The 19337-nt window shown below is 42.2% G+C and overlaps 1 protein-coding gene across 2 annotated transcripts in view; it reads left to right on the forward strand.

Moving 5' to 3' along the window:
• The window catches only part of LOC119170766 (venom metalloproteinase BumaMPs1-like), a 186003-nt gene that overhangs the window by 98445 nt on the left and 68221 nt on the right, over positions 1 to 19337 (forward strand). For both annotated transcript variants that reach the window (XM_075886733.1, XM_075886735.1), the window contains exons 6-9: positions 586 to 707; positions 5077 to 5151; positions 9149 to 9294; positions 12134 to 12183. In XM_075886733.1, the coding sequence (XP_075742848.1) occupies positions 586 to 707; positions 5077 to 5151; positions 9149 to 9294; positions 12134 to 12183 (393 nt within the window). The remainder of the gene's footprint in view (positions 1 to 585; positions 708 to 5076; positions 5152 to 9148; positions 9295 to 12133; positions 12184 to 19337) is intronic.

Below are 19337 nucleotides of genomic sequence, written 5' to 3' on the forward strand. Positions count from 1 at the left end.
AGTATGTCGTAGTAATCTTATCACTCAGAACCACGAGTTCTTAACTTAAGTGCGTGAAAACAACATTTTTTCAATTATTGTTCTTTTATTAGCACATACAAAGCCGGTAAATTGACCATCTTTGTAGCTCAAGTAATAAAGCATCGAACAACTCCCTTCAAGTTGGCAGGTACACTACCTGTCGACAATACCTTTTCTTTTATTTCGCTTTATATTGTGACGTTTATATCATAATTACTGCAAGTAATCTTCTCGAATTCTGTTGGCTTCAAGACTCTTCTGCTTTTGTCCTTGTTTCTCTTTCCTGTACTGTGCAGAGTAGCCTTGTGGGGTCAGCCAAGGTTAACCTCCCTGAATTTCTTCCATTCTTCTTTTTTATTGTCTTGTAGTTCTCATAAAGTTGAGAAAAAGAAAAGAGCAACATTTACAAAAAAACGAACCTCTTCATTTTTTTCCTTTGGCACTCTTACATTCTAATGGTTGTGTAAGTTATTTCTTTTAAGATAATTATTCATGCGTGATTGTCTTTTAGTGCATTTGGCTACTACAAGATGTTTCCAGAATAACGCAGTGGTTTGCTTTCAGGCCTTCGCATACCTGTATTCATACGTCCGGAGGTTTTCGTCGTAGTCGACTTCGATATTTGCTCAGCAATGAAGTTCAACAAGCACAAGATTTCACGCTACATCGCTATTCTAGGAAACTCTGTACGTACATGTCATGAATGCAACACTATGTCAGTGTGTATACAACGAGAATGGCATTCGCGATATACCACGCATACATAGCGTAGCTCAAAGTTTACTCCACGTTCCGAACCAAGTGCTTCCTCCGGATAGCTAACTGGAACGTTGTCATTAGTTCAAATATACGGTGTATACTTTCACACTACGTTTAAGGCGATGGTTCGAGTTAACATAAGTGTACTGTGTTTGTAGGCTAATAATATCGTGGGGAACAAACAAGATAGTATTTACCAAAGGGAACTCTCGAAGCGTATGCATGCACAATGAATATTTTTGTACAACAAAAAAACACTTGTAAATATTCGCGTGAAATGTACGGTGAGAAGGCATGCGAGGATGAAATACATGATAAACATTACTGACTTAATCATAGTAAGCTTAACAAATTCTGTAGTTCCCCACTGTGCGATTTAGTATGCATGATGGTTCACCGTGTGCCAGTCGATGTCTCTCGATAAGTAGGACAATTTCTGACAGTACATGAAAGCATATCTGCCTTGGTCGAGCAGTAGATAGTGCTTGGCTTCTGATCCAGAGGTCGGCAGTTCTATCCTGGACATGGCGGTCGCATTTCGGTAGAAGAGAAATGATACAGACCTATGTACTTTTATATAGGTGCACCTCAATGAAGCAGATGTGGTCAGAAATTTCGGAGCCCCACCAGTACCGCGTCTTTAATCAAGATTTCGTGTGGTTTTGATGTGAAACCCCGGATAATATTGTTGGCATTCTGAAGCCTGGTATGAATTAAAAGTCTGCAGCACAATAAGCGTGGCGAGAACCATAGAAAACTCGAAGAAAGAAAAAAAACCACGGGTGTGAAATATGCCTAGGTACAGAACGCAGTGTACTTGAAACGTGCCTTATATAATTGAGAACACACACCTTACTGGGCTTTTGATTTTCGACATTCACTGTACTGGTATTCAACGTACCAGGCAGCTTGCTTCGAATTTTGATGGCGTCCTGTTGAGTCGTTAACTTTGCTGTGTTCTTGCAACATTTCAACTTGCGACATTTGAAGGCTGCATTTTTCGGCAGCTTGGTGATGACTCCGTGTTCTGTAGTAAGCTTTAATTAGACTTAAATGATGTCACTACTCAAGACCAATAATCGTGCTTTCTGAGGTGATTCCGATTGTGTTTTTCGCTGTTACTGAGAAAATGAACCTGTACTATTCTCCTACGTCACATCAAGTGAAAAATAAAGCATGGCATCATATTTTACACGTTCTCGTAGTCCCCTGTTATCTCCATGAAAAACGAATAACACAACTACAGCATTTTCGCTGAGACTATCACCACTTAACCATCATTACCAAGCCCAGTGTATACCCTCTTACCCGCCTCGACGACGTCTTCGATTAACTTCATATTACCTGGCGATCCACCTCCTACCAGCTCCAGGTAGTTCGAGCTAATAGATACTAACACGGGAAGACAACCCCTACCACACCGGGTGCCCTGTCTTACTAATCGTCTTCAATTAGTCCACTTTACTGCACCTGTCAGATTTCAAAGATTAACGACAGGGTCCTTGTACACTAAAGCACAAGTGGCCCATGGCTCAGTTTAGTTGCACGACATCAAATTTTAAACTCTGACGCTAAGGTCACTAGCAGCGCTTGTAGCTCCTCTTTGGTCTTGTCCGTCAAGAATGATAGTGGGCTGCGGTGTCAGCATGTGCTTTGTCATGAAGGAGAAAATTTCTGGCGACAGTTTAATGCACCGTCAATGTTTCTACCACATATTGTTTGCTGAGTATATTGCACCATACGCCAGCTGTTCTCGTTGTTTCGCATTCCATAAATATAACCAAAAGAACATGATTTACCTCTCAGAAAACGTGAGACATAACTTTTCGTTTGTACTAAGGTGACTGCAAGTTTTATTTCAGTTAGCATAAGTGGAGCTATTTCGTTATTGTTGTTTTGTTTCTGCAGTGACGTATAAGTGTCATCATCTCTAACAATTACAAAGACATTTTGCGAGGCTAGTAAGAGATATAGTATGAAAGACCGGAGTGGTATGGACAGCACAAGTTCTAAATATTAATTGTCAGAGTTTTTGCTTGTGCGTGTTTTAAGAACGCACTGCGATTTTCAACTATGCAAGTGCCTCTTTATTGAAAGGGGTCATGAAGCACTCCTCGAGTTTGTTGAAAAAACCGCATTCGGTATAAAGCGGACAGGGCAGCGAAATACTCAGCCAAATTATGCAGTCCTGTGTGTGGCGTCTAGGTTACAAACGCAGGTCCTAGGTTCCATTTTTTTCATCCAAAGGCATGTTTTCAATCTCATCAGTGGACGTGTGCCTGTCATTCAATATAACATTTCTGTTACCGGACGTTGAAAGAGGCACGGCATGCTTATTGGCGAATAACCTTCATACATCAAATGCTGCATTAGAATCAGGTGTGCTTGTTCCCGTTGGCACTGTTTATAATAGTTGTTCTTAAATAAACAAGCTGAGAATCAAACAATTTTCTTTTGCAAATTTTTTAAAGATGTGTCACGTTCGACTGAGGCTGATTGCCGTGTGCCGAATTAAGCGCGCCCACGCACGTCCAAGCGCAACTTTTGTCACACTGCCTTTTTAGGATCAGAGACTATTGTCCCTCGATCTTTTTGATGCTTTTGAATGCCATAACATGCCTCTAAACTTGATAAAAGACTGCTTGTATGTGATGTTGATTTTCAATATCATGGATGTCATGCTGACTTGACCAGTGCGTGCTTAGATGGAGTAGGTGGCAGGCTTCTATTCAAGAGTCTGAAGAGCGGCCCCTTGTGTTGATATAACGTCCATCGAAATAAAAGAACACTTCTTTTTACGTAGGAGTCGTCTTAAACACATCTATATTATACCCTGTGAGTTTCTAACAGGGAGAATGTTCGGCAAGTCATTTCTCATTAGCTCATCCCGGAATATATGACCTTCATAAGGGTATCTGGCACGAAAGTGGGGTACACCTCACTGCTCACTACTAGCCCTCTGAAGTTGAAGAAAGAAGTAGTGCAAAGAATTTATGCAAAGCAATGGCGGCAAGCCGTAGTCTCCCATCATATACACCGAGAAAATACTATAGATCGTTAACGCAATGGGGGCTTCAAGAAGACTCGTTAGCTTGGAATGTCTACGGCTTCGAGGATGGGCCTATACCACACATACGTGGTGTGAATGTGCCTCTCATGCATGATATGGCTACGTTATCAGGGCAATATTATGGGCAAGTTTTTCTTTGTCAGAAGTTTATACATCCGTGCCACGTCTGAGATTGTCAAACCTTTCTCTAACCTGTCTGTTCAAAGAATCAACATGAAACAACCTACCATATCCTAGCTGAAGCTTAGTAAAGACCAAGAAAGCACCTAGAAGTAACCTGGATCAGCTTTCAATGACATACAAACAACCTAAAGGCAACATGATTAATGAGCAGAATTGCCAGTTCGGTTGTTTGAAGCGTTTCGCTGCTTATTGGAAGCTTCAACATATTGCCGTTTTAGTTCATCCAGTATTTTTTTTTAATGCGATAGCAATTATATAGACACACCCGATGTATTTCACAGTCGGTGTCGACTTGGGCGTCGCCGTCACCTACTGTATATGTATACGTATGCATACGTATGAAAATCGAACGTGGAACCTCTGAGTCGTAAATGTCTGGAACAATTCTGTTCTAGTTCCCGGGCGCAAAAAGGTGTCTGCAATTGTTACACAATCTCCGTTTGCGAAAAGAGCGTTATTTTCAGACACAGCGAAGTAACAACTGAGAGGTTTATTCACGTTCATCAGTGCCTGTGAGTACTGATTCGTGCGTTATTTCTGCGTGAAAAACGGCGGGCATGTTTCAATCTGCTTGTCCTTTTGCGCGTGACATTCCCATTTCTTGCTATCGCGCTCATTGCTTCGCTTTGGCTGCAAAGCTATAACTTTTTTTTGTAGTGACTGATGAATGGAGGTTGAATTTTAGCGGGTGCTTGTGCAGACAAGTTATGAAACATGATGAAAAGATTACGAGTAGGTTACGGCGTCTGGCGAACATACACAGCAGAGAGTGTCGTGTAAGTGTGACTATGTACGTAACGTGAAGACAGAGCCAATGGCAATTCAGATACCGCTTTTCTTGGACGAAAAAAAGACTTCTGTTAATGATGCATTGCTTGGTAGGGTTTCAATTTAACGTTATTACACCTATTAGCAACAAGGCGAAAAACTGACGAAGCACATGGCCAAATTTTGCTACGTATTTTTTGTCGAGCATGTTTACCATGTACAGCTTGCTTTTCTTCTGTAAATACCGATTACCTCATTATATTCCCTTTTGAAAGGCAAATCTGCGGTACCGAAGCATGGTCCAGCCAAAAGTACAGTTGACCATTGTTGGAATCAGCATGACGCAAAAGGTATTGTTCTAACATTTTATAGTGCTCTTAATGCAACAGACTTATATGCTTTACTGTACCTCAAACAATCTGCTTTTAACGGCATCACACCGTCGTGTGTATTTGCTTTTACCATTGAAGCTTTTGTGTTACTGCAGTCTTTAGACACCTTTAATATCGAGAATGTCCTAGATCACTGCTGACCTTTTAGAGGCTTGGCGGAGGCCGCAGCACATTTTTAGTCTCCTTGAACAACGCCTTTGGTACTTCAAAGCCAATATCAAACGCATTGCGGAATAGTGCAAGCAATTATCGTTTTCCCACGGGAAAAAGACTATATCGCTGCAGTCTCAGGGACCTTGCATATTGCCACCGAAAACTTCGACACCATCTGACTTCGTCGCATTTTATCATATTATAATTCCGAAAAACAATAAAGACGACGTTTTTGGTGGTATCTAGAAAGAGCCTTACCTTTGTCCTAAATTTATGGCCTTATTAGTGTATCAGCACATCAAACAGACAAAACTATGTCGCAACCCTAGTCTATGTTGTCTTTCGATAACGTTTTTTCTGATGAATTAGGTCACTCAGCATTTAAAGTGATACAGGAACCCACGTCACTCATTGGCGTCGAAAGATTGTTTGAAATGCACTGATTTGGCGAACAGCGCTAATTCAAATAAGAGAACGGGCAAAAAGTCAGTTGCGATAGTTCAACCTACTTCCAGGAGTTTCAGGTCAAGATAGGAAAAGCATGGCATGCATTTGTAGATGGACACAACGCTGTGTACCCATCAATAGCCACTTCGCTATGCAAAAGCTGTAAGTAGTAACTTCTGAGTTAGTAACCTTTACTATTGTGCTTTAATCTGAGTCCCACGAGGTTTGTCGCCTCTTTAGAAGAACTTGGTGAATGTAAAGATATCAGTGAGTTACTACATATTTTAGGGGCGAAGCTCCTGACGCCGTTTGTCGTGCTTCCGCGTAGAACTACTAGCAGTAGAAGTAGTAGTAGTAGTAGTAGTAGCAGTAGTAGTAGTAGTATCAGTAGTAGTAGTAGTAGTAGGTATCCACCTTTCCTTTAGTCCTTAGAATGTCTGCTGGGTGGCGGTAACTGTATATGATGAATATATGATGAAAAGATGCGAGATCACGGTACTTGGAGTGTTCACTAGATGGATGGGTGAACAGTCGGACGGACGGACATACAGACAGATGCACGGACATACGGACAGACGGACATATGAATTGGCAGACAGACAGACAGATGATGCAAGGATGAACGGACTAACAATTAGTCAGAGAGAGAGAGGGACAGACGAATGGACGGATGAATAGACACATGCATGGACGAAAGCATGAGTGGACAAACGAACGGACTCATTGGCTGGCTGGCTGGTTGGCTGGCTGGCGGGCGGGCGGAGGGGCGGAGAGACTCACGGTCGGACAGAAAGATAGACAGACGCACGGACGAACAGATAGACGGACGCACGGAGGAACAGATTGATACATGGACGAAAGCACTGACGCACGGATGGACAGACGAATGCACGCACGTACGGACCGACGGACAGAAGAATGCACGCACGTACGGACGACAGACTCACATAGATACGTGCGGATGGCGGACTCACAGACAGACGGTCGCACGCTCGCATGAACGGGCGGATGCACGGAAGGACAGATGAATTGACGCACGCGCAGACAGGTGGATGGACGCACGCACCAACGAATAAATGAACGGACAGACTGGCTGACGGACGCACAGACGGATGCACGGATTAATGTATGAACGGACTAAAGGACGCCACACATCATCATTCAATCCGTGAAAATGCCGTGATTTTTATGCAACATCGACGTTTGAAGTGTGCTAAATCTACCATGAAACATTGGCCCTAACGTTATAGCACATAAGTCAATTTTCAACGAAGCAAAGGGGGAACAGAGTTCTGTAAGCAGCCTGCGCTCTGGTGATAAGAAATTTGACAATATAACTGTTGAATAAAAGCTTATATTTCGAACGCTTACCTTTATAAAGTGGAAAGACAGAACTGGGGCTAGCACTAACGTTAGACAAGCTCCTCTATAACAAGAGGTGTCAGATAGCCGTTCCTATACTACAGTCATTCAGAATTCATAGCAAGTGGCGACGCGAGTAGCACATCGCCACTCGCGTTGCAGAACATCTACCATAAAAAGTACGTTAGAATGACAAATAAAGAAAATCTCTGTGTTTATATTATTTAGCTCACAAAAGTGGCCTTTAAAGTCCTAAATCGCTAATTTTTTAAATGAATATTGATGTCGACAATGATTTGGATTCGCATGTGAGGCGTAGCCACATACCAGTACCTATGGTAGGTTGGAATAAACTAGCTGCATGTGACTTGGTGAATTTACTTCATGACGAAGGCAATAGCAAAGTTTGATATTCGCCTACCAGGTAATCTGTTTAGCGTACGTTAGTGACAAGCTCCTCATGTTTTCACTTCATCTTCTGTCAGTCATGTTTGTGATACAGTTATGTCGTAATATGCAAATATTTTTATACAGTAGGATACGGAGGTACACACAAGATCATGCATGCGTAGACGTTGATAGATAGATAGATAAATAGATAGATAGATAGATAGATAGATAGATAGATAGATAGATAGATAGATAGATAGATAGATAGATAGATAGATAGATAGATAGATAGATAGATAGATAGATAGATAGATAGATAGATAGATAGATAGATGAAGCCGTCCTTGATTACCTCGGTTTTGTCTGCAGAGGTGAGTCCATAAGGTATGGTCTCCTCATTGGGTAACACTGGCAGGTGCGCACTATAATGACATCCTCAGATATCTGTGCATATAGAAAGAAGCTTGAACGACAGTACTCACCCACGTACAATCACTATCACAATGTGAATACTTCAACGCGACAAATATTCTTACAGTAACTCGCAGTACCAATATAGAGGCCTTTTCTGGGGCAGTATGCCTTCTAGAGGTGAGCTAACCGTCTACATTCACCTGCGTTCAGTATCCTTGACGTGACTTTTAAACCTGTTACATGCTTATACCTGTGTCTACATGTAGAGCACAAGATTTTGTTCATACATAACGGAGTATTAATTCTATTATGATATTCCAGTAGCCATTCACTCGCAAGGGGCACAGTCGAGATTCAAGGCGTAGCATACGCAGCAGATATGCCTAGTGTTCTAAATAATTAAGATATATGAACTATTAATGTACTGTAATGAGAAGAGTACATTCATTTATGACTTGCATGCGAGATTTCTAAAAGCTTCTGCTGTGTAATTTGAAACATATTACAATACCAAAAAAAATTTATGATGTATTAACGGACGACATGACAGCGAATCTGCTTTTGCGTGTTAGGCCAATCGACAGTAAGCCTTTCCTACACTTATGACTCCAATGTCGGGTGTGACTCTTCAAGCACAGTTGAGCTAGAGCGAAGCTTTATGACGCACAATAATAAAGTTTGTTTTCAAGTTTTCTGCGTCTTAACTTTCAGAAGATGACTTGCATTTGTCGTGAAAATAAGTGGTAACGTGACGGTATCCTGACAAGTTTCTTCGGTTCGATGACTTTTGAAAAGTTATGCACACTTCTATCTAGTAATTCGTGGCCCTATGAAAGGTGAACTGTTCTGAGTGAAGTTATTTTCATTTGACCCAATTCTGATGCACTTCAATGAGATGGTTTGGTGTCAGTCATATTTCCCTCATTCAGCATGTACATTTATTATATTTTTAAGTGAAAAAAATCAGAGCATTAGATTTTCGTTTTTTAGGCTGTCAAAATTACCTTTAGATGTATTGTCAAGAGAAACGAATGCAATAGCGATAAAGCTATAATGAATGACAAGTCTACTGCCATTGAATTCTACTAATAGATATCTAGCTGGTGAATATGTATTCAGCTGTATGAACTGTCTATCTTTTCTACCGTGCAAAGCTGAACATATAGTGGCATAAATTTGGTTTTTTCAGCGCTCTGATGAACCCTACATGGTGGAAGTATCTGGCTATGAAGCAACAAAAAATGTGCTTTATGGAGAAACAGTACGAAACTTTATGAATTTCGTTGCCAAGCAAGCTTATTTTGCCACGTCTGACATTATAATGCTGCTTACTGGGTAAGTAACGAACAATATTTTTCGTATTTGATTGCATAGGCTTTCTACGTTTTTGTATATTTTGAAGTACAGACATGCTCAGCCGGAAAAATTCTGCTGCACGGACAGACAAGAATATATATACATCCAAATAGCATCAGCTCTGAATTTCAACATAATGCTTACTCAGAATAAATAAGAATTGTGTGTTGACGCACGTGACGTGAAGTTTTCACAAATGCTCCCATAAACTCAAAACTCTACTTTTTTTAGTGTGGAGCACTTTAGGGGACATAGCTCCCGTACGCTGCCGTCGTTGCTTGCAGTAACGCAAGCTACACCGCATAAAGAAAATCCAGCTGTAGCAAATGAATTCTCCGCTCGTGCCAAAAATTATTCTGCCTCTTGTTATTTGCCCGCCTTGAGAGTTATCTTAAAGCTAGTCTTCTATATCTTGTTCATCAAGCGCTTCGATGATAATAATACCGTAGGCAAACTAAATATTGCATAGCAAACTGCCGCATATTGAACAGCCACTCGCGCCGATGAAAAGCTTTCTTTCTCTTGCTCTTCGAGCATCTCGATGACTATATGCAGTCAGGATGTTATTACTATGGCCAGAAAAACACAAAATAAACCACGTATAAAAATTAAAGGCTGAATCAAACGAGACATAAAAAGAGAAAGAAATCGAAACACTAGAATTAAAAACATGACTAAGTATCAATCAAGAGTAACAACATGTAAAAAATTCAATTAGCGAATAAGAAATCAAGAGATGAGGACAGAAATAGAAAACTGAAAAGAGAGAAATATCACTGCCTAGCTGCGCACTTCATTAAGACTTAGCATATAGCTGGAGACAAAATACCACTTATAACAGCCGAGCTGTTGGATGCTTGAAAATGCCTGCGTAGAGTTTGTGGAGTCTCGGGCGTGTATGTACCACAGATTGGACAAGCCCGGTTTCCCAGCCCAGCACGTCCGAGGCAAAACAATAGCATTTAATTCGAGTGAAGTGAAGAAGAGTAATGGAAAACTGTGAGCAAGATGAGGAGTGCTGGGAGAAGGAAGAGGGAGTTGAGCGTTGGGTGAGAATTCTGCTCGGCGAAGTAACAGAAGGAAGGAAAGGTGGACGAGAAGAAATGGGAAGTAGAGAGTAAGAATAAAAAAATGAAAATAAATACAGAATAAAATTTCAGACAGGGATAGAAGGCTGCAGGTAGCCACGTTTCAAGGGTGTTCGTCGGAACAATAAGGCCATCCAGCAGCTATGCCTGAAGAAATATCTGCTGGAACCATACGATTGCATCGTTATGGGCTAGTGAATGGTAAAAAAAAGATCCCAAAAATAAAACACAAGAATAACAGGAAGAGGAAGAAAGTTTTTTAGATATAAACTGATTGATTGATTTGTGGGATTTAACGTCCCAAAACCACACTATGATTATGAGGGACACCATAGGGGAGGGCTCCGGAAATTTCGACCACCTGGGGTTCTTCAACTTGCACCCAAATTTGAGTACACGGGCCTACAACATGTCCGCCTAAATTGGAAATGCAGCCGCCACAGTTTTCGATATAAATAAAGGCAATGAAAGCAAAACATAGGCATTTGCAGCATAGCATCGCAGAGGGTTGGGGGCACTGTTCAAGCTTGCCGTGCCCGGGAGCCGGCTTTCAATCGAAAGCAGAACAAAACACTGTCGCTCAATAAAGCTCACGGGACAGCGGGACACTAGCTGCAATATCGGGAAATGTGCTGCATAAACTCACACTTCTGATCAAATTATGATGAACGCTGTTCAGTATGAAGTGCTGTAAGCTTTTTTGTAATGCCCAGGAGCAGTATATTGCAATAATTTATTTACCAGTTCTCAATGGACACTGGTGTAGCCCGAAATGTATCCCTTACGGGAGCATTCACTGCCAAGAAAACGTGCCCAGCGTTAACATAAAATCTGCTGTCAGATATCGGAGGGCTATTCTTTCTAGCTGCTACTAAAGTGATTTAAGGTCTTTCAAAACACTTCCTAGATCCATAGAAGGATCCCTTCTGTGCATTTAAATGACAATCACTATGAAAAGAATTATTTCTCAGCTGTATTAAAAGAAAAGTGAATTATGACCAAATAATGAACATGCGTAGCAATATTGAATCCGCGTACGTTAAGAAGGCTGGCCTGTACTCACTTATCTACATGAGGTCAGCAAAAAGTAGCGAAAGGGTGGTGTAATGCGAGAAGCGGTTAAATAATGAATTATTTCATAGTGCAGTATACCATTGAGCCATAAAACGGTAATAGGAAAATTTATTTCTAGAGATCGAAAACGTCCTCGGTTATCTTCAGAGCTCGCCGTCTATTTCACTGTGCTCGTGAAATATTTTGTGCCAGTCATTGAAGAAACGGAATTGAGGCACAAAGACAAAGCCTCCTATTTCAAGCACTGCAGAAATTCACTTCTTAAAATTCCATTCAAAATTCTATTCCACCCAAAATAAAGATACACAAGTAACTCTGAGGTCGGTGATGTTCAGAGTCGAAGCGTAAGCATTAGATTTATAAATTTTATTATAGGCTGACAAATTGAGATATTTCAGTAGTATTCTTACGAGATGATTTGAATGTGAGCACGCACGCTGAAAAAAACATACACCAGCCGCCTTGAGCGAAGGAATGCAATTTATCATCAATTGATAAACACAAAAGAAAAGAAGAGAAATAAAAAAATGAATATATATATATATATATACATCACATCATGCTTTTTATCTCTGTTGTGTATGGCGGGCCATAAGAACATTTTTTCCTGCTTTAACACCTCGCATGATCCTATGATTCAACCTGTTTTTTTTTAGGAGAAATATGTCTCGCTGGAATAACAACGAACTCATTGGAAATTGTGGAGGTAATGTGTTCTTATATCTCTAACAGTAATTATAAAATATAGTTATTACAAACAATACTATCGTTCTAAGTAGGGATTCATTTTAGCAAAAAAAAAACATTTTAGGCAATGTATCTGTGACTCATTAAGGTCTCTTTTACCAGTCAATACACTTACTCATACGTCGTGGTACAGTATTCAGGCAAATGATGTGTGAACAGCTCTATTGAATTGCTGAATAATGCCAGATCGCTGCACGTAACACAATTCAAAGCATTACCTGAAGTACCCTATGATATTTTAAAAAGACATACAACCTGCATTGCTTCATGCCTATTCATCAGTGGTCAAGGACTCTTGCAAAACAAAACATTTTTATCTTGTCCTAAAATAATATACTCATTTTATATATATATATATATATATATATATATATATATATATATATATATATATATATATATACATAAGGGAAAGAATTGTATACCTAAGGCCTAAGGGCTCGTTTTTTCATGTTTTAACACAATATTAGTGAGATCTAACAGACAGTAATGCCAAGGAGTGTACAGGGGAAGTTATTAGAACCAATGGAATGTAAATAAGAAGAAAGAAAAGCGGATGAAAAAATAACCAGCCGTGAGCAGGAATCGAACCTACGACCTTCTAATGACGAGTTCGATGCTCTAACCACTGAGCGACCACAGGGGCCCTCCCTCCATCCACTTTTTTGGGTTTATATGTGAATTTAGAAGTAGAAGTGACAGTCAGTGCCATCTATAAGCCAAGCGACGAGTGTGAAAACACTTTTTCATGCGCATGTTTGGCGTCACTTAGCCCGTGAACCTATTATGAGCGGGCAGCTGATTAATAGTCCCTCGTATACAACCTAATGACACCAAGTCTGCCAGTACGAGACCCTCGTTTAATGAAATAAGGGAAAGAAGTGTATACCTAAGGGCTCGTTTTTCCAACTTTAACACAATATTAATGAGATCTAACAGACAGTAATGCCAAGGAATGTACAGGGGAAGTTATTAGAACCAATGGAAGGTAAATAAGAAGAAAGAAAAGTGGGTTAAAAAATAACCCGCTCACGGCTGGTTACTTTTTCATCCACTTTTCTTTCTTCTTATTTACACTCCATTGGTTCTAATAACTTCCCCTGTACATTCCTTGGCATTACTGTCTGTTAGATCTCACTATATATATATATATATATATATATATATATATATATATATATATATATATATATATATATATATATATATATATATATATATATATATATATATTGTGGTGCAAGCCTGAGTCTCCCAGCAGCTTATCTTGATATCAAGCGCTCATTTTATTTTATAGAACAGCACGTTCTATTTTGTTCTGGAGTAATTACCTGCGCAAGGCGACCTACTGGTTTGCGCGTTGTCATCAGTTCTTGCTCAACTGCCGCCGTCATCGACCATCCCAGCATTTATCCGAGCCGGACGTGCAGCCACTTGCCAAAGCATTCGAAGGCTAGAAGAAAATGCATGTGATCATGTCTTCCAGTCCAAATAAAGAAGGTGCGAAGATGACGTCACCAGATGTTTGTCGCACTCCTAGGTCAAAGTGAGGTTCCATTGGGATTTGAGTATAAATGTCTTGTCATTGAAGATGTAAGCAAGCATGGCTCAGCGTTGAAGAAGGCTGGAATATATTTAGGCGATTGATAGAAGTGGAGAACATGCCTGCATACTGGTCGCATCTGTTCCCCTACAATATTGTTCACTCTTTTTCTAGGACAATCTGCTTGCATAGCGGCTCTTTCTGAGGCAGTATCCAACTTTTCTATGTCTCTTCGGCGAAATAGCTGACTGCCACACGCAATAACAGATTTCCATTTATACTCGAAGCGTGAATCTAAATATGCAATCGTCCTACTTTTTACTCACAGGCAAGCGCTTCCTTTATTTTAATGTCGGTGCAAACACGCGCTTCTCAACGGGAGCCGCCAGTCCACCTTAATTCGAAAAGTGGTTGCGATGCAGCGCTATATGATGGGTCGCGCAGCTCGTGTTTCACGTGCTTACGAGTACTTTGGCCCGGAGATGTGACAGACAGGTTTTCTACTCTGATATCAAACGTCTGCCAGATTTGCTCCTTTGGGCTTTTTTGTGGCTTGAAGCAACGCCGTCGCTGCATCGCAGTGCTCTCCAAGTCGGCACATGCAGTTGCGTTGTAGTAACGCTTCCTGATTCGTTGCCCGCATAGCGCCACGAATGGGGACACGCTTCCACAAAACGCCGTATCCTTTGCAGAGTCAGGTTGACAGCCATCATAAGGAACACGAGCTCTGCAGGACACCGCCCCACGGATCTGAACGCAATTGAACAAAAATTACTTCATATAATTTTCGTCGTGGGGCACTACATGATGGGCTCTTTCCACCATGTACGCAAAGCACTCAGGAATGCTAGGTGATGGGCGAAAGCAGGAAAGGGCTGGAGTAGAGGGGGCTGAACGGCTGGATCAGGCGCACCTGGCTGGCATTGAAAAATAGAAGAGGTTCAGCACCGACAATGCAGCCGATTGTGGCGCTGGGTTTTCTACAACACGAGTTCCTAAAGGCCCTGCCTTTCAATTTTCTGAAATCTGTTCCCACCTTCCTAGCTCTATATACCCTCCTCAATCTCAGGAGGAAACATACAGGTCCATTTATTTAAACCTATTGACTTTGTTCCTTAGCGTAAAAGAAAACTACGAAGCATAAATTTTGAATGAACATTTAAAATAGCTGCAGCTTTATCGGAACAGTGTGTCACACGTAATAGGTAATATAAAGCACATAAAAAATCACGCATATCCACGAAATAAATAATGATGAGTGGGGTGAAGCGTCCATCGAACCGTCCGTGCTTCCGTCCTTGCGTTCGTCCGTCCATACGTGCACCAGTTCGTGTGTCCATCCTTCCGTACGTCAGTCCATCCATCCGTTCGTCGATCCGTCCGTCCGTCAGTGTGTTTCTCTGTCTGTCCGTCTGCTTGTCTGTCTGTCTGTGGGTCCATCTGTCCATATGGTCAACACTTCCAGTACCAACATCTCGTTTCTTTTTATCCGAAATTCATCATATACAAGCACCACGGTTTAGCGGACAATCCTAGTACTATACGAGAGTATGTACCACGTTTCTGCTGTCAGCGCTATTAAATGCGAAGCATTTTTAGCGAACTTCGGCGACTTTGGGCGTATCTATCTATCTATCTATCTATCTATCTATCTATCTATCTATCTATCTATCTATCTATCTATCTATCTATCTATTTATCTATCTATCTATCTAGCCGTCAACGACATTTAGCTGTCCTGGCCGTTTCAATATTGGTATCGTTACCAAACTTGGCATGGCTAACATGACTGTGTGACGAGCATATTTGTTTAGTCATAACATTAAAGTCATGACATGTATGTCATGAATGTCATGATTTACATTTTATGGTCTAGCGGCCCTTACGGTGGTTTCGTTCACATAACATGTTGCAAAACTGGCATGGTGTGATATGATTGCATGGCGAACACAAGCGACTGACCCTAACATGAAAATTATGACGCTCGTGTCATGCAACTAAATGACTACATGCCACGCTCATGATGCGCTGGCGGCCGTTTCGCTAATGTCGCATATATAAAATTTGGTATTATGGTATGTGATTAGATGACGAAGGTATGTGACTGGTGCAAATAGGATAATCATTAGATGCGTGTAATGTAGCAACATGACTACATGCCATCCTCATGATGTGCTGGTGGCTGTTTCGCCAGCTTCACTTAGACTAAATATGGTATTGCGTGACGTGAATGGATGACTAAGGCATGATACTGGTCAAAAGATGATAAACATGAAATGCGTGTCATGTGAAAACATGACTACATGCTACGCTCATTATGCACTCATGGCCGTTTCGCTAGCTTCATTTAGATCAGATTTGGTATTACGTGGCGTCAATGAATGACGAAGGTATATATGTGACTGGTGAAAACATGATAATCATGAGATGCGTGTCATATAAAAACACGACTACACGGCACAGTCAAGGCGCCAACACATTTCGACGTGACCCGGTGCGCGTGCGCGCGGGCTTTTGTTTTCTCGCGTCATGCCGGCGTTGCCACGCTAGGTTCCGGCCACGCCATAAACTTGCCAGCGCGCGCCGCGCTGCGTTGCTTTGACGCACGCACGTTGCAGCGCGTACGGCTTCCCTTCATCATGAATATAGGCAGATGCAGTGCAGTCTCGGTATGCATCGGCATGAAATGCAGCATGTCGCATTTCGCACCGGTTGCCTTCGGGCCGCGCCGTCGGATGCTGGTCGCACCGGCCGTGCCTGGTGTCAGACTATAGAGGGCTCGCGTTTTGCGAACATAGCGTCACAGAGCCTAGCGTGCGCGTGTGTCAACGCTACGTTGGTGTATATTGGGCCTTGCATGATGCGCTCGTGGCCGTTTTTTCAGCCCCACATATACCAAATTTGGTGTTACGTGAGGTCAATGGACGACGAGACATAAGACTGGTGCAAACATGGTAATCCTGACACGCGTGTCATGTAAGAATTGACAATATACCACGCTCATAACCTGATCGTGGTCGTTTCGCTAGCTCCACATGTAACAAATTTGGTATCACGTGACGTGATTCCATGAGGAAGGTAAAGGAGAAATCCCAACATAATAATCATGACTTTCAAGTCATGCACGTCATAATTTACCTGCGCCTCGTAACGTAGTGCTGATTTCAAAGTGACATATCAACCTTTCTCATTCGTGCTTCGCATATCATCGATTACCACTTTACGTGGGATCAGCCAATTTTTGTTAACAACGATAAAACCGATGTAATATGACGCCGTGCTAAGTTCTTCCTAACATGTGGACATGCGGATATGTGCCCCAGGGCGGGTATGTGCCACTGGTATGCGGGTGCCTACCTACTACTACTACAACTTCATATCTCAGAAGGTGTACTGACCCACGCCTTGAGGAGCTTTGTCCCTAAAATACTGCGAGATTGCTCGAATACGCCAGTATTGAACCAGCCGAGCGTGACGCGCTTAAAATTACTGGAACAGAGAAAGTACTGGAACTGTCTGCTCACCTGCCATAAACGGTCCAGCGCGGCTGAAGCAGTGGTGGAGCAGCGTTGGTTTTACGGGGAGAGCACTTGTTTTACACATTGCGTGCACTTCTGAAGCTAGATGGATAGATAGATAGATAGATAGATAGATAGATAGATAGATAGATAGATAGATAGATAGATAGATAGATAGATAGATAGATAGATAGATAGATAGATAGATAGATAGATAGATAGATAGATAGATAGATAGATAGATAGATAGATAGATAGATAGATAGATAGGTTCGAAGTGCATTTAGTTTGTTCAAAAACGTCCCGCAATTAAATGAATTGCGGAACATTTTTAAGGGAAAATCAGTAACAAGTGAATAACAGATTACGAATTGTTCACTGATACGCATAAAACCGTTTAAGGCACACAACGTGCACGAAGTGGGTGTGTGCCCGGCGCTGCTTAACTATAGTGAAGCGTCAGGGACAGCCTTGAACGCGGTGACGTCGAGGTACGCCGTGTAGTCTGCACAGAGAGAGAAACAACTTTATGCTAGAGCGAAATTTTACGGATGAATGGGGAGAAGCCATGCCTGGCCGCCACCTCTTCAGCTCACTGTATAGCGTGGAGCTACTCGTCTTAGCCCGTATCACAGAGTACGCTTCCCATGCTTAGGACGAGGGAGTGTTCAAGAGATCAGGCGGGGGTAGATGCTCATTGCAGCTACACAGTATATCAGAAAGGGAGGCGAACTATCATCAAAGAAGGTTCCTGTAGAGTCGGCGGTGGTGTATCGGTGCATGAGTGACGCAAACTTTTTGGCTATTGTTTAATGTTTGAGGTGATGGTGGGGAATTATGTATTTACGGCAACTGAACCTTTGATGCATCCCAATATGGAGGTGTGGAACCTCCCAAGCGTCTTCAACGCGTTTTAATTTAGCAACGACATCGAGAGTTTTTTCGTTGGTGACGTTAAAAGTCATGGCGCGAAGCGTCGTTGCGGAGCGCCTCCGTCAAACCAGCGTGAACGGTGTACGATAGGTTGTTTTTTGCGCGTCCATGTGTTAGGTCAATGTGACATACAAATTGATGATATTCCAAGTGTTGTGTTTAACATCGACGTGCATTACCTGCATGTAAGCGAGGGTTTTATTGAGAATCCGGGAGAAGCCACTCACTCGCACGTTGTTCTTCGCTGAGATACGCAGATGTATTTCCAAATTGCTTTAACTATGTGAGCCGTAAAAGTAATAATTTTATAGCTTAAATGCAGTAAAATGCTCTGAATGACAAATTCAACTGCATCAGTGCCACTACTTAGAGACAGGGCCCCAGCTTCGGCGTAGCGGAAAATAATGTTGGTAGCCACGATGACCAAGTTATTCGCAGACGTCCTAGAGTCCCAGCATGTCCTCGTGTATTGGCTCCGCTAACGATAAGACGTGGTAATTAGCGAAGTTCGTGTATCCTAGGGAGCAAGTGTGAGTGGACTTGATGGCACCGTGACTTGATGGACTTGATGGCAAGTGAGTGGACTTGGTGGCACCGACCAGGGACCGATGCTTATTCCTGCTCTTTTCGTTGTGCAGATTGCGCTATGGCCTAAAGGCCTCTCTACCGGGCTGGTCACGCATCTGCACACAAATGGAACTACGCCAGTAATCACCGATGACACAACAACAGGGAACGAATCTGCGCAAGCGCCTGCGATCTTCTACGCACCTCTACAGCGCAGCTACCACGCCACGGACGAGATCTCGTCGACGCAAGCAGGCGCCCAACAGTATAAAAGCCTGGCTCATGACACGAGACACTTCAGTGGACTTGGTGGCACCGACCAGGGACCGATGCTTATTCCTGCTCTTTTCGTTGTGCAGATTGCGCTATGGCCTAAAGGCCTCTCTACCGGGCTGGTCACGCATCTGCACACAAATGGAACTACGCCAGTAATCACCGATGACACAACAACAGGGAACGAATCTGCGCAAGCGCCTGCGATCTTCTACGCACCTCTACAGCGCAGCTACCACGCCACGGACGAGATCTCGTCGACGCAAGCAGGCGCCCAAC

This window comes from Rhipicephalus microplus, chromosome 2, assembly GCF_043290135.1.
Source record: "Rhipicephalus microplus isolate Deutch F79 chromosome 2, USDA_Rmic, whole genome shotgun sequence".
In the NCBI taxonomy this organism is placed as follows: domain Eukaryota; kingdom Metazoa; phylum Arthropoda; class Arachnida; order Ixodida; family Ixodidae; genus Rhipicephalus; species Rhipicephalus microplus.